The 13,572-nt window shown below is 42.0% G+C and overlaps 1 protein-coding gene across 1 annotated transcript in view; it reads left to right on the forward strand.

Moving 5' to 3' along the window:
• LOC109231534 (uncharacterized protein K02A2.6-like) overlaps positions 6,123-13,572 on the forward strand; it is a 61,235-nt gene continuing 53,785 nt past the window's right edge. Inside the window, exons 1-6 of the mRNA XM_019397196.1 lie at positions 6,123-6,254; positions 6,346-6,768; positions 6,915-7,274; positions 7,658-7,739; positions 7,784-8,022; positions 9,083-9,162. Coding sequence (XP_019252741.1) covers positions 6,123-6,254; positions 6,346-6,768; positions 6,915-7,274; positions 7,658-7,739; positions 7,784-8,022; positions 9,083-9,162 — 1,316 coding nt within the window. The remainder of the gene's footprint in view (positions 6,255-6,345; positions 6,769-6,914; positions 7,275-7,657; positions 7,740-7,783; positions 8,023-9,082; positions 9,163-13,572) is intronic.

A 13,572-nucleotide genomic window follows, 5' to 3' on the forward strand; every position in this document is an offset into this window, starting at 1 on the left:
AATACTCGCCGGAGGAGGCAGGCGGTAAGACCTCTCCGACATCGCACTGAAATAAAGCCTCACTGGAGCACCTCGGGAGGCGGTGGTGGTGCCGAATATGGGGGCCTGTTGGGCTGACCCCTCCCAAAGTGACCTCTGCCCCTAGCTGGGGCACCTCTAAACTCTCTAGAGAATCGGGTCCTCTTATCCTGCTGCAACTGCTCTCTACCCCTCTGCCGGTAACTCTCAATCCTCCGAGCAATCTCCACCACTAGCTGATACTCGGTCCCCATCTCAACCTCTTGAGCCATACTAGCTCGAATACCGGAATGTAACGCCGCAACAAATCTCCGCACTCTCTCTGCGTCTGTAGGAAGTATCATGAGTGCATGGCGAGACAGCTCAGAGAATCTCGCCTCATAGTCGGTCACAGACATCTGACCCTGCTCGAGCTGCTCAAACTGACACCGTAACTCTTCCCTCTGAGAGGGTGGAATATACTTGTCCAATAGAAGCCGTGTAAATTGATCCCAAGTCATGGGAGGGGAACCTGCTGGTCTACCGAGAAGGTAAGACTGCCACCATCTACGAGCCCTGCCCTCTAACTGGAAGGCAGTGAAATCCACTCCACGGGTCTCCTATATCCTCATGTTGTGCAGTTTGTCCCTGCACCTATCAATGAAATCCTGGGCATCCTCATGATGCTCACCTCTGAAGATAGGAGGGTGTAGCCTAGTCCATCTGTCTAATAACTACTGACGTTCGGCGTCCACAGCTGGCCTGGGCTCAGGTGCCACTACTGCAACTGGTTGGGCACCGCCCGCGAGTAGAGTACCCGAAGTCTGGTATACGGCAGCTGCGTGCCCAGGAGCCTGAGCAGTAGGGATCTGTGCCCCCCTCCTACCTGAGATATCACTGGGTCTGCTGGAAATAAACCATCCTGGGTCATAGAGTCCATGAACCGCAACATACGGCCCATGACCTCCTGGAAGCCTGGTGCTGTCATGTAACCCGTCGGGGCAGGTGCTGCTGCGGGCACCTCGCCCTGATCCTCCATAATGGGATCCCTTGCTGGATCCGCCGGTGGTGCAACTAGGGCAGCTCTGGGATGCCCTCGTCCCCTACCTCGGGTCGGTGCCCTCCCCCGGCCTCTGCCTCGACCTCTAGCAACATGGGAAGCAGCTCCTCCCGGGTCTGGAATATTCGCCGTACGTGTCCTCACCATCTGTGAGAGAATAGAAGAAGGAAATCTAGTATACAATCAACTACACGATAGAAGGTGAATAAAGAGTAGTTTTCTAACACCCTATAGCCTCCCGAAGATAAGTACAGATGTCTCCGTACCGATCCGCAAGACTCTATTAAGCTTGCCCATGACTTGTGAGACCTACGTGAACCTAGTGCTCTGATACCATGTTGTCAAGACCCAAATTCCACATTAGGCCGTGATGGCGCCAACACCGTTGTTAGGCAAGCCAACACTAATCGACTAGTGAATCCTCATTAAAATAATTAATACGTGGAAACCCTTCCTTATTATTAAAGAACTAGGAGTTTGAGACTTAAGCATAACTCGATGAAAGTAATAATCACGAAATTTAAATCATGATAGAAATCAAAAATACAAAGTCTACCAATGTGTGTGCCAAGACCTGGTGTCACAAGTATAAGGCAATCTAGTAGAGTATACAAAACCATACTATCCTACTGTCTGGGAAGGAAATAGACAGGAAAAGTAAAGAAATAGAAAGACTCCAGCTGCTGCAGAACGGCTCAGAAGGGCAGCTCACCAGAAGTCTCAAGCCGAAGAGTCCACTCAACGCGCCAGACTGTGGCCAGATGCACCTGCCTCAAAGCCTGCACAATCAAGTGCAGAAGCGTAGTATGAGTACGTAAACAATATGCACCCAGTAAATATCCCGTCTAACCTCGAAGAAGTAGTGACGAGGGGTCGACTTGACACTTACTAGGGTCAATAAATATAATAATATGAGGTTCGATATTCTAATACACAATGTACTTAGATAGCAACAAGTGAAAACAAGAATAATACTAAAATCCTGTCATCGAATCAATAAATCTAGGCATTTCCCTCATTTAAAACAAGTGGCCGTTTATGCAATCAATCATACAAATTATAAGAGGTTTCGATTCCATTATCACACACAAATACCACCGAGGACGTTCGGCCTGATCCAATATAAAAGTAAATTGTGCACTGTCGAGGGTCGAACGGCCCGAACCATATATATACAATTATCAACCTGCCGAGGCGAACGGCCCGCTCCCACGAGAGTAGTGGAAGTAATCACCCCGCTTGCGGAATATACTTGCGATGAAGTTAAGTATAAATACAACTTAAATGGTTCCTTAATTTTCATAATAATTATTTACTTGAAATCCTTGAAATCATGACATTCTCAACGAAGTTCAGTCAATGCAATTCTACAATTTATAATCATATAACAGTACCCATAAAGCACGGTGTAAGCCTAGAACTACCCGGTCATAACAGGAATAATAGCTACATACAGACTCTTGTCACTTTGTGCGTACGTAGCCCCCATAATTAAATCACATATTAGTTAAGTTCACTTATGGGTAAATCTTCCTCTTACAAGGTTAGAAAAGAGACTTACCTCGTTTCGAGCCTACTTCCAACTCAAGAATGTGTCCAAGCTCTCAAACTGAAGCCGCACGTTCCGAAACTATTCAAATAGTGTAAAAGTCCATCATTATAGGTTCACAAATTCTAGCTATTAATGCGATTATCCAACCCCAAGGGCAAGGTTCCTAAAATTCAACCCCGGGCCCACGTGCCCGGATTCCGGAAATTTTCGAAGGAAGTTGTTACCCATAACCTAAGGATCAATAATATATAATTTTTACTTCATTCCATAACGAATTTCGTGGATAAATCACGTTTTTATCAAAACCCTAGGTTTTACTCTAATTCCATGATTTTCCACTAATCAATACATGTTAATCTACCCAAAATCCAAGTATTTAACTCACATAATGTAGGGATCACTTACCTCTAGGAGCTTGGTGAAATCTTCTCTAAAGAGCTCCAAAATCGCCCAATTTTTGAGTGGAAATGAGCCAAAAATGGCTAACACCCGTAATAAATGAAGGTCACTGCCTTTAGTGATTTTTGCATCTGCGGTCCTGGGCCGTACCTGCACCCACGGCATCTGCGAAAATGAGTCTGCTTCTTCTGAAATTGCCCTGGCCAGTTGGGCCTCTTCTGCGAGAAGCAATCCGCTTCTGCGGCTCCTGGGCTGGCCACCCATGGCCGCATCTGCGATCGCCTAGCCGCTTCTGCGAGCACGCACCTGCGGCTGGCCAACCGCAGGTGCGGTTACAGAAGCCTGAAGCTTCAGCCCTTTCCCACAAATCCAACTAAGCTTGAGCCTCGTTCAATTGACGCTCGGGGCCCCCGGGGCCACGCCCGAACATACCTACAAGTTCGAAATGATAAAACGGACTCGCTCGAACCCTCGTAATGCCGAAAAAATGCTAAATCTTAGAATCACCCCCTAACACCAATGGAATCAAACTTATGAACTTCAAGTTCTTCAATATACTTCCAATGTGACGAAACACACTTATACTACTCGGATTGACACCAAATTTTGCATGCAAGTCTTAAATGACATTACGGAGCTATTCCCGGTCTCGGAATTCCGTTCGGACCTTGATATCACAAAAACCCGCTCCAAACCAAATTTAAAGAATTTCTAAAAACCTTCAAGCACCAACTTTCACTATTATGCGCCGAAACGCTCCCGGGTTATCCAAAACCCGATCCGGACATACGCCTAAGTCCGAAATCATCATACGAACCTATTGGAACCTTCAAATCCCGATTCCAAGGTCGTTTACTCAAAATTTTGACTAAAGTCAAACTTGGCCTTTTAAGCCAACCTTAAGGAACCAAATGTTCCAATTTCAACCCAAACTCTTCCAGATCCCGAACCAACCATCCCCGCAAGTCATAAGTCAGTTAAATCAAGTAAGGGAAGTCTTATTTAGGGGAATGGGGTTCTAAAATACAAAACGACTAGTCGGGTCGTTACAGCCATCCAATGGCCATCTGAGCGTTTAATCATCAAGAAGGCTACTACGGTAAATCAGGTTGATGCTTTAAATACACTAATGCAACAAATTGTTTCTTTGGCACAAAAGTTTGAATCTTTTCAGGTGAATACACAACAACCAAGCCAATGTGAGACTTGTGACATGTGTGGAGAAAACCATCTGAACAATGAATGTCAAGCAAACAATCATAATGACGAGCAGGTCGATTCTGTCGGTTATAAACCGTACCCTTTTGGGAGTCCAATGGCACAAAAGCATCCAGGAATTCATCGGAGAAATGCAAATGGTGCAGAGAACTCTCAAAGCTTCCAGAAGAAACAAGTACAAGGTCCGTCAGGATACCAGAATCAAACCATGGGCAACAAAACTATAGACCTTATCAACAAGCAGGGCCATATCAGCAAAGGCCTCAACAAGCTCATTCAAGTCTTGACGACCATTTGTATAAGTACATTAAGATCACTAATGAAAAGATGGAAAGCCAAGGTGCATCCCTCAAAAATCTGGAAATATAATTAAGCCAACTGGCAACTCTTGTGTCAGAAAAGATTCAAGGTCCATTGCCAAGCAATATAGAGAAAAATCCAAAGGAGCACCTTAAGGCTATCGCCTTACGGTCAGGTAAGGAGCTTGATGAACCATATGTAGACCAGTCAGAACAACAAGTAAACAAGGGTAAGAATGTTGAAATACCCTCTGAACTATCTGAAGAGAAAGAAGTTAAGAAAAAAGAAGAAAACCAGGGTGCAACCCTCAAAAATCTGGAAATGCAATTAAGCCAACTGGCTACTCTTGTGTTAGAAAAGATTCAAGGTCCATTGCTAAGCAATATAGAGAAAAATCCAAAGGAGCACCTTAAGGCCATCGCCTTACGGTCAGGTAAGGAGCTTGATGAACCATATGTAGACCAGTCAGAACAACAAGTAAACAAGGGTAAGAATGTTGAAGTACCCTCTGAACTATCTGAAGAGAAAGAAGTCAAGAAAAAAGGAGAAAACAATATTGAAAAATTGACTCCTTTCCCTGTGACAATTCCTTTTCCACAAAAACCAAAATGAGAAAAGCTTGATAATCAATTTTCAAAGTTTTTGGAGATTTTAAAACAAATTCACATTAATATTCCTTTCACTGATGCTCTGTTGCAAATGCCTTCTTATGCCAAATTCCTAAAAGAAATTTTTTCAAGTAAAAGGAAATTGGAAGAAGTTTCTGTGGTGATTCTTACTGAAAAATGCAGTGGTATACTTCAAAATAAGCTACCACAAAAACTTGGTGATCCAGGTAGTTTTACAATTCCATGCACTTTGGGAGGAGTATATTTTGAAAAAGCACTTTGTGATTCTGGAGCTTCATTAACTTGATGCCATTTTCTATCTTTAGAATATTAAATCTTGGTGAAATGAAAAACATAGGTGTTTCTCTTCAGTTTGCAGATCAAAGTACTAAGAAACCTAAGGGAATAATTGAAAATGTGCTCGCAAGAGTAGATAAGTTTGTTTTCCCTATAGATTTTATAGTACTTGAAATGAAGGAATGTCCCGATGAACCAATTATTTTGGGTAGACTATTTCTTACCACAGGTAGAGCAATCATAGATGTCCATCAAGGACAACTAATTTTGAGAGTTGATGAAGATATAGTCATTTTTGATATGCAAAAGATATTAAGATTTTTAGGAGATGAATTCAAAGATGATCAATTAATTTCAGACTCAATGGAAAGATGTTTTGGCCAAATCTGGCACCATACAAGATGATTATCCTATCATCAAAAGAGAAGCTGAAATACTAAAAGAAGATTCTGAAGAGGAACAGATGCAACCAGAACAAGTTCAACCAAAATTTGAACTCAAAGTTCTCCCATCTCATTTAAAATATGTTTATCTTGAGGAAGAATTATTTCCAGTAATTATTTCATCTTCTCTTACTGCAGGACAAGAAGAAAAACTGATTGAAGTGTTGAAAGCACACAAAGGAGCCTTGGGATGAACTATAGAAGAGATCAAAGGGATTAATCCAGCTGTTTGTACGCACAGAATTCTCATGGAGGATAGCTACAAGCCAATAGTCCAGCCCCAAAGGAGATTGAATCCAGTAATGCAGGAAGTAGTAAAAAAGGAGATCGTAAAGCTTTTGGCGGCAGGTGTTATTTATCCCATTTCAGACAGCCCTTGGGTAAGCCCAGTTTAGGTAGTACCAAAGAAAGGAGGTATGACGGTAATAAAAAATGAAAGTAATGAACTTATACCTACCAGAACTGTCACAGGATGGAGAGTCTGTATTGGTTACAGACGTCTCAATGATGCCACTAGAAAAGATCATTACTTTACCATTTATTGATCAAATGTTAGAAAGAATTGCAGGATATAGTTTTTACTGTTTTCTTGATGGCTATTCAGGGTATAACCAAATACCAATTGCACCTGAAGATCAGGACAAAACAACTTTCACATATCCTCACGGAACGTATGCCTATAGGAGAATGCCATTTGGTCTATGCAACGCCCCTGCTACATTTCAGCGTTGCATGTCAGCAATTTTTTCTGACATGACTGAAAAATTTCTTGAAACTTGTGTGGATGATTTTACACTCTTTGGCAAAACATTTGAGGATTGTCTTCACCACTTGACCTTAGTTCTTAAGAGATGTGAAGAGACAAACTTGATTCTGGGAAAATGTCATTTTATGGTTACTGAGGGAATTGTTTTAGGACATAAAATCACTGCTAAAGGGGTAGAAGTTGATAAGGCTAAAATTGATCTTATAGAAGGATTACCCTCTCCCAAAACTGTTAAAGGCATTAGAAGCTTTCTAGGTCATGCAAGTTTTTACAGACGGTTCATAAAAGACTTTTCAAAGGTTTCAAAACCATCGACTACCTTTTGATGAAAGATATCAAGTTTGATTTTCCAGATGATTATTTGAAAGTATTTGAGAACCTTAAGAAAAAGTTATCAACCGCCCCTGTAGTTGTGTCCCCAGACTGGAATCAACCTTTTGAGGTCATGTGTGATGCTAGTGATACTGCAGCTGGAGCTGTTTTAGGCCAGAGAAAGGATAAGATCTTTCGTCCCATTTACTATGCTAGTAGAACAATGAATGAGGCTCAACTAAATTATGGCACAACAGAAAGAGAGTTACTAGCAATAGTATTTGCTTTTGATAAGTTTCGATCTTATTTGATAGGAACCAAGGTCACTGTTTTTACTGATCACAACAACAACAACAACATACCCAGTAAAATCCCACCAGTGGGGTCTGAGGAGAGTAGATTGTACGCAGACCTTACCCCTACCCCGAAAAGGGGCTGTTTTTACTAATCATGCAGCTTTAAATACCTCTTAGCAAAGAAACATGCTCGACCTAGATTGTTAAGATGAATTTTACTTCTACAAGAATTTGACCTTGAGATAAAAGACAAAAAAGGAATAGAGAATCAAGTAGCTGACCATTTATCTAGATTAGAAACTCTTCCCCCCCCCCCCCCCCCTTGAGCTATGCGAAATAAAGGAAGAATTTTCTGATGAACATATTTTCTCAGTTAACTCAATTGTGACTCAACCACCCTGGTTTGCAGATATTGCAAACTACTTGGTTAGAAAGTGGACACCCCAAGATCTCTCTTACCAGCAAAGAAAAAAGCTTATATCTGATGCAAAGTATTATTTGTGGAATGAACCTTACTTGTTTAAAAATTATGCAGATAATGTCATTAGAAGATGTGTACCTGAAGAAGAGGTGAACAAAATTTTATATCACTGTCATGATGGAGCAATTGGAGGTCATTATGCAGCAAACCAAACAACCTTTAAAGTTTTGGAAGCTGGATTTTTCTGGTCGACTCTCTTTAAAGATGCCCAAGAATATGTTGCACAATGTGACAGGTGTCAGAGAACAGGTAACATCACTATGAGAGATGAGATGCCATTGCAATCAATACAGGTATGTGAAATCTTTGATGTTTGGGGAATAGATTTCATGGGTCATTTTCCTTCTTCTCATTCCATTGAATATATCCTTGTGGCTGTGGATTATGTGTCAAGATGGATTGAAGCCATCCCCACAAGGAAAAATGATGCTCGAATTGTGTGCAATTTTCTCAAAAAAAATATTTTTACCAGATTTGGTACACCACGAGTCATCATTAGTGACCAAGGGACTCATTTTATGAATATACAATTTTCTGCTTTGCTGAGAAAATATGGTGTGACTCATAAAACAGGAACACCATATCATGCCCAAACTCAAGGGAAAGTTGAAGTTTCCAACCGTGAGTTTAAAAAGAATTCTTGAAAAAACGGTTGGAATCTCAAGTAAAGACTGGGCTTTAAAATTAGGTGATGCATTATGGGCATACCGAACGACGTTCAAAACGCCAATTGGAACATCCCCGTATAGATTAGTCTTTAGGAAAGCTTGTCATTTGCCAGTTGAATTAGAACACAAAGCTTTTTGGGCACTAAAAGCACTAAACTTTGAATTAGCCTCTGCTGGTAAAAAATAAATTTTTTCAGGTTAATGAGTTGGAAGAAATGAGGTTGGAAGCCTATGAAAATGCAAAACTTTTTAAAGAAAAAACAAAAAAAAATGGCATGACAATTTGATCCGACAAAAAAGTTTTAAAATTGGAGATCAAATGCTGCTTTACAATAGCCGACTCAGGCTATTCCCGAGAAAATTAAAATCAAGGTGGATAGGTCCTTACAATGTAACAAATGTTACTCCATATGGAGCAATTGAAATCCAACAAAACAATGAAGGTGACAAGTTTAAGGTAAATGGTCAAAGACTAAAATTGTACTTTGGAGGACATTTTGAGCAACATTCATCTGTCACTTTGATAGACTGATGAATTCCACAGGTAATAAGTCGAGCTGACAACGTTAAACTCAGAACTATAGTGACATACCCGTAGCCATTGAGGGTGAAGCAATGGAGCCTTATAAGTCCAACATAGGTTTGATAATTAAATGCTTAACCAATTAATCTGGTCAATATCCAGGTTACTATACAACCAGAGCATCTAATGAAGGCCTCTATAAAAACAGAGTCACCTACACAGGAGCAACTCCATGGTGATCGGTATGCTTAAGTAACTGGTTGGTTAATCGTTTAATGATTCGATTCGAATGTTGTCTCAGGTAATTTTTGGTTTATATTTAAACCAGGACCAAATGACTTATAAGGTCTTAAATTAGTCAGTCTATTACACATAGAACATGTGTAGTCACAGTTTCTTTCAAGCTTTCTTCTGTGATTGTAAATCTGAAAGCCAAAAAGTTGTTTTATTTTATATTATATACATTAGTATTAATTTTTTCTTTTCCTTAAATTAATACTTATATATGTATATCTATTATCACGTGTTTTATCCAAGAGGATGAAACAGTTCACGTGTGGAGGGAGTATATTCTGATGAATTTCTAGTATATGTTATACATGTATCTAGTTAGTGTGTGTGTATATATATATATATATATATATATATATATATATATATATATATAAAGTTCTATTTTCTTTATATATTTATATATAATTATTTTTCTGTCCTCTATCTTATTTGTAAGGTTTTAATTAACAAAATAAATTTTTTATTATATGTCCAATGATTAGTTCTTTTCATCTTCACCATGTAAATTCCATATATATGATTTAGATTTTGCGAAGGCAGGAGCAAGCGTCTTTATCTCAAAAAATTCATTGGAATTGAAAACAGGTAGAATCAATAAACTTGGCTAGAACTGTAACGACCCGGCCGGTCGTTTCATGAGTTACCGCTCCGTTTTCCCCCATTTCTGCTTCTTTATGTATTTTTCAGCTGTATTATGTGATATCGGATTGGTTGGTTTGGGTTCGGAATGGTTTGGTAGAGTATGAGACACTTAGTCTCTTAAGTGGGTCTTTTAGTTGGAAAAGTCAACCGGAAGTTGACTTGTGAGCAACGATCTCGAAATTTGGTTTTTATGATTCATATAGCTTTGTGAGGTAATTTGGGACTTAGGAGCATGATCAGAATGTGTTTTTGGAGGTCCGGGGTAGATTTAGGCTTGTATTGGCGAAATTGAATTTTGGCGTTTTCCGGTTGGTAGCGGAGATTTTGATATAGGGGTCGGAATGGAATTTCAGAAGTTGAAGTAGGTCTGTGGGTGTCATTATGGCGTGTGTGCAAATTTTCAGGTCATTCGGATGAGGTTTGATAGGCTTTTTGATCAAAAGCGGAATTCGGAAGTTTTTAGAATCCTTAGGCTTGAATCCGAGGGTGATTTGGTGTTCCTGCGTTGTTTTGAGTGTTTCGAGGGTTGGTACAAGTTTGAATAGTGTTATGTGACTTGTTCGTGCTTTTGGTTGAGGTCTCGGGGGCCTCGAGGTGATTTCGGATGGTTGACAGGAGGTTTGGAGTTGGAATTTACAGCTGAAGTGCTGAAACTCCTGTCATAACCACAACTGCGGCTTGAGGACCGCAGGTGCGGCCTCGCAGAAACGCCCAGAGGGTCGCAGATGCATGGGGAGCTGGAACCGCAGATTTGTTCGAGCGCACATGCGATAGTGCAGGTGCGGTATTATGATCGCAGGTGCGATCCTAGTGCGGTTAAGTGGTTTCTGCAGATGCGCACCTGGGACAGTAGGTGCGGGTCCGCAGGTGCGAGATTTGTACCGCAGAAGCGGTTTAGCTGGGGCAGAACATATATATTTGGCCCTTCGCGATTTTCAGCTCTTCTTCATCATTTTTAAATCGATTTTTGAGCTTTCTGGGAGATTTTGAAGAGGGAATTCAAGGGAACTTCGTTGAGGTAAGATGTTGAACCTAAAACTCGTTTCTATGGTGTTATTTCATGGATTAGGCTTGTAATTTATGGAAATTAGTGGTTGAAATTGAAGAACTAGGGCTTGAAATTGGAGACCTAAAATTACGGATTTGAGGGGTCATTGGTGGTTGGATTTTGCTAAATTTGGTACGTATGAACTCGTGGGAGGATAAGGATTCTATTGATGTTAAATTGTCGGATTCCGGGACGCGGGCCCGGGGGTCGGGTTTGGCCAATTTTGGGTTTCTTGATGCAATTTGATTACTTTCGCATGGGCTTCGTTCCCTTAGCATATTCTAATGTTATGATTCTGATTTTGGGTAGATTCGACGCTAGTTGAGGCTGATTCGAGAGGCAAGAGCATCACGAGCTAGAATTTGGACCGGATTGAGGTAAGTAATTATCGTAAATGTTGTCCTGAGGGTATGAAACCCCGGATTTCACATCGTTGTGCTATTTTGAGGTGACGCACACACTAGGCGACGAGCGTGGAGTCGTGCACCGTTGGGGATTGTGACTTGGTCCATCCCGTACGACCATTGAGTCGCGTATTTACTTGGAAACTATTTGATATTGTTATGTTTTGGAAAGTATTATTGTGTTTGGGGCTAAATGTCTGTCTGGGCCTTGTGCCGATTGTTTGGACCCTTAGGGGCTTTTACTACTGATTTCCTCACTGTTTTCGGTTTGATATTTACACTCAGTCATGCTATGTTCTTACTGTTTTCATAACTCGATTTTATTCACTCCTCTTGATTTCATAAATGATATTTTTAGCCGAGTACTTGTTTTACTGTCAGCCCGAGGGGCTTGAGTGAGTTTTGATTGAGTGAGGCCGAGGGCCTGTGTTGTGAGGATGTTATGGATCGGGCTGCACGCCGCAACATGTGGTACTGATTTGTGATATATGAGAGGCCGAAGGCCTGATTTATTATGCCACGAGGTAGCTTGTGATTGTTATGAGGCCGAGGGCCTGTTTGATTATGCCACGAGATGGCTTGTTATAGCGCTTGGGCTGTAGGAGCCCCTCGCGGAGTTTGTACACCCCCAGTGAGTGCGGGTACCCAGTGTGAGATGTGATATTTCCCAAGGGGCTGTTGTTGTTTCATGTTATTGCCCGAGAGGCTGGTTCTATTGATATTTTGCCCGAGGGGCAATTATGGTACATGTTTTTCCCGAGGGGCTATTTTACGTTTCTATACTTTTACTCACCGCTTTCATCACTCGTTTGAAACTATTGAAAAGTGTTTTAAAAGGTTTAACTAAACTGAGATGTTTACGAGTTTTACTGCTTTACTGCATTGTTCTGGACTTATACTGTTTTGATGTAGCATTATGCTGTGGTTTACGTATTTTCTTGCTGCTCAGCTGCCTTTTACTTTTATTACTTACTGAGTTGGCGTACTCACATTACTCCCTGCACCCTGTGTGCACATCCAGGAGTCTCGGGTCACGCTAGCGAGTACTGATTTGTCTTCTCGCAGGCTTTCGTAGGTGACTAGGTAGCTGCTTGGCGTTTGCAGCCTAGTGCTTCTCCTTCCTATCTTTATTCCGCTTTGTATTAGTTTGTTTCAGACTATGTTGTCTTTTTGTATTTCTAGACGAGTTGTAGTTGCTCAGGACTGGTGACACCCCGATGTCAGGCTGTGTTTTGTTTCCAAACTGTTCTAAGCTACCTTACGTTTCGGGTTTTTAGCTTATTAATGACTTTTAAATGACTTATGTTGATTGTTGGGTTGGTTTTGGGGTTTGTGTTGGCTGGCCTAGTTTTACGATAGGCGCCATCATGACCGAGTCCGTTTTAGGGTCATGACAAGTTGGTATCAGAGCTAGGTTACATAGGTCTCACGAGTCATGAGCAGGTTTAGTAGAGTCTCGCGGATCGGTACGGAGAGGTCTATATTTATCCTCGGGAGGCTGCAGAACCTTTAGGAAAACTTCACATTCTTGAATTCCTGTCATGCGAATCTGTTGATGCTAGTACTAAACTTCCGTTATTCTATTCTCTCACAGATGGTGGGGACACGCGCTACCGGTCAGGATGGACGACCACCAATACCACCAGCTGGGGCCACTAGAGGCCAAGGACGCGGTCGAGGCCGTGGTAGGGGCAGGGGTATAGCCCGCACAGCAGTTAGGGCAGCACCTGCAGATCCACCAGCACCCTTAGTTCAGGATCAGGTCCCAGTTGTGGACGCTCCAGCAGCACCAGCTCGGGCACCGGTCGTGCCTATTGTCATTTCGGGTCTTCAGGAGACCTTGGCTCAGATCTTGACCGTCTGCACTAGTCTTGCTCAGATGGTCGCAGTTTCTACTACCGCAGCCACTTCTTAGGCCAGGGGAGGCACTCAGACTCCCGACACCCGCACACCCGAGCAGGTTGTTCAGGGATTGCAGACACCGGAGGCACCACCAGCCCAGCCAGTGGCAGCTGCTCAGGGTTATGTAGCTCCGGTTATACCAGAGGACGAGCAGCGCAAATTGGAGAGGTTTAGTAGACTTCAGCCTCTGACTTTCAGCGGTACAGAGGGCGAGGATGCCCAGGGCTTCTTGGACAGATGTCAGAGGATTCTTTGCATCGCGGGTATTCTGGAGACCAGCGGGATCACATTACTACTTTTCAGTTTACTGGAGCTGCCTTCACTTGGTGGGAGGCTTATGAGAGGCGTAGGCCTGTTGGTGC

Source organism: Nicotiana attenuata, chromosome 8 (genome assembly GCF_001879085.1).
Source record: "Nicotiana attenuata strain UT chromosome 8, NIATTr2, whole genome shotgun sequence".
NCBI lineage: Eukaryota > Viridiplantae > Streptophyta > Magnoliopsida > Solanales > Solanaceae > Nicotiana > Nicotiana attenuata.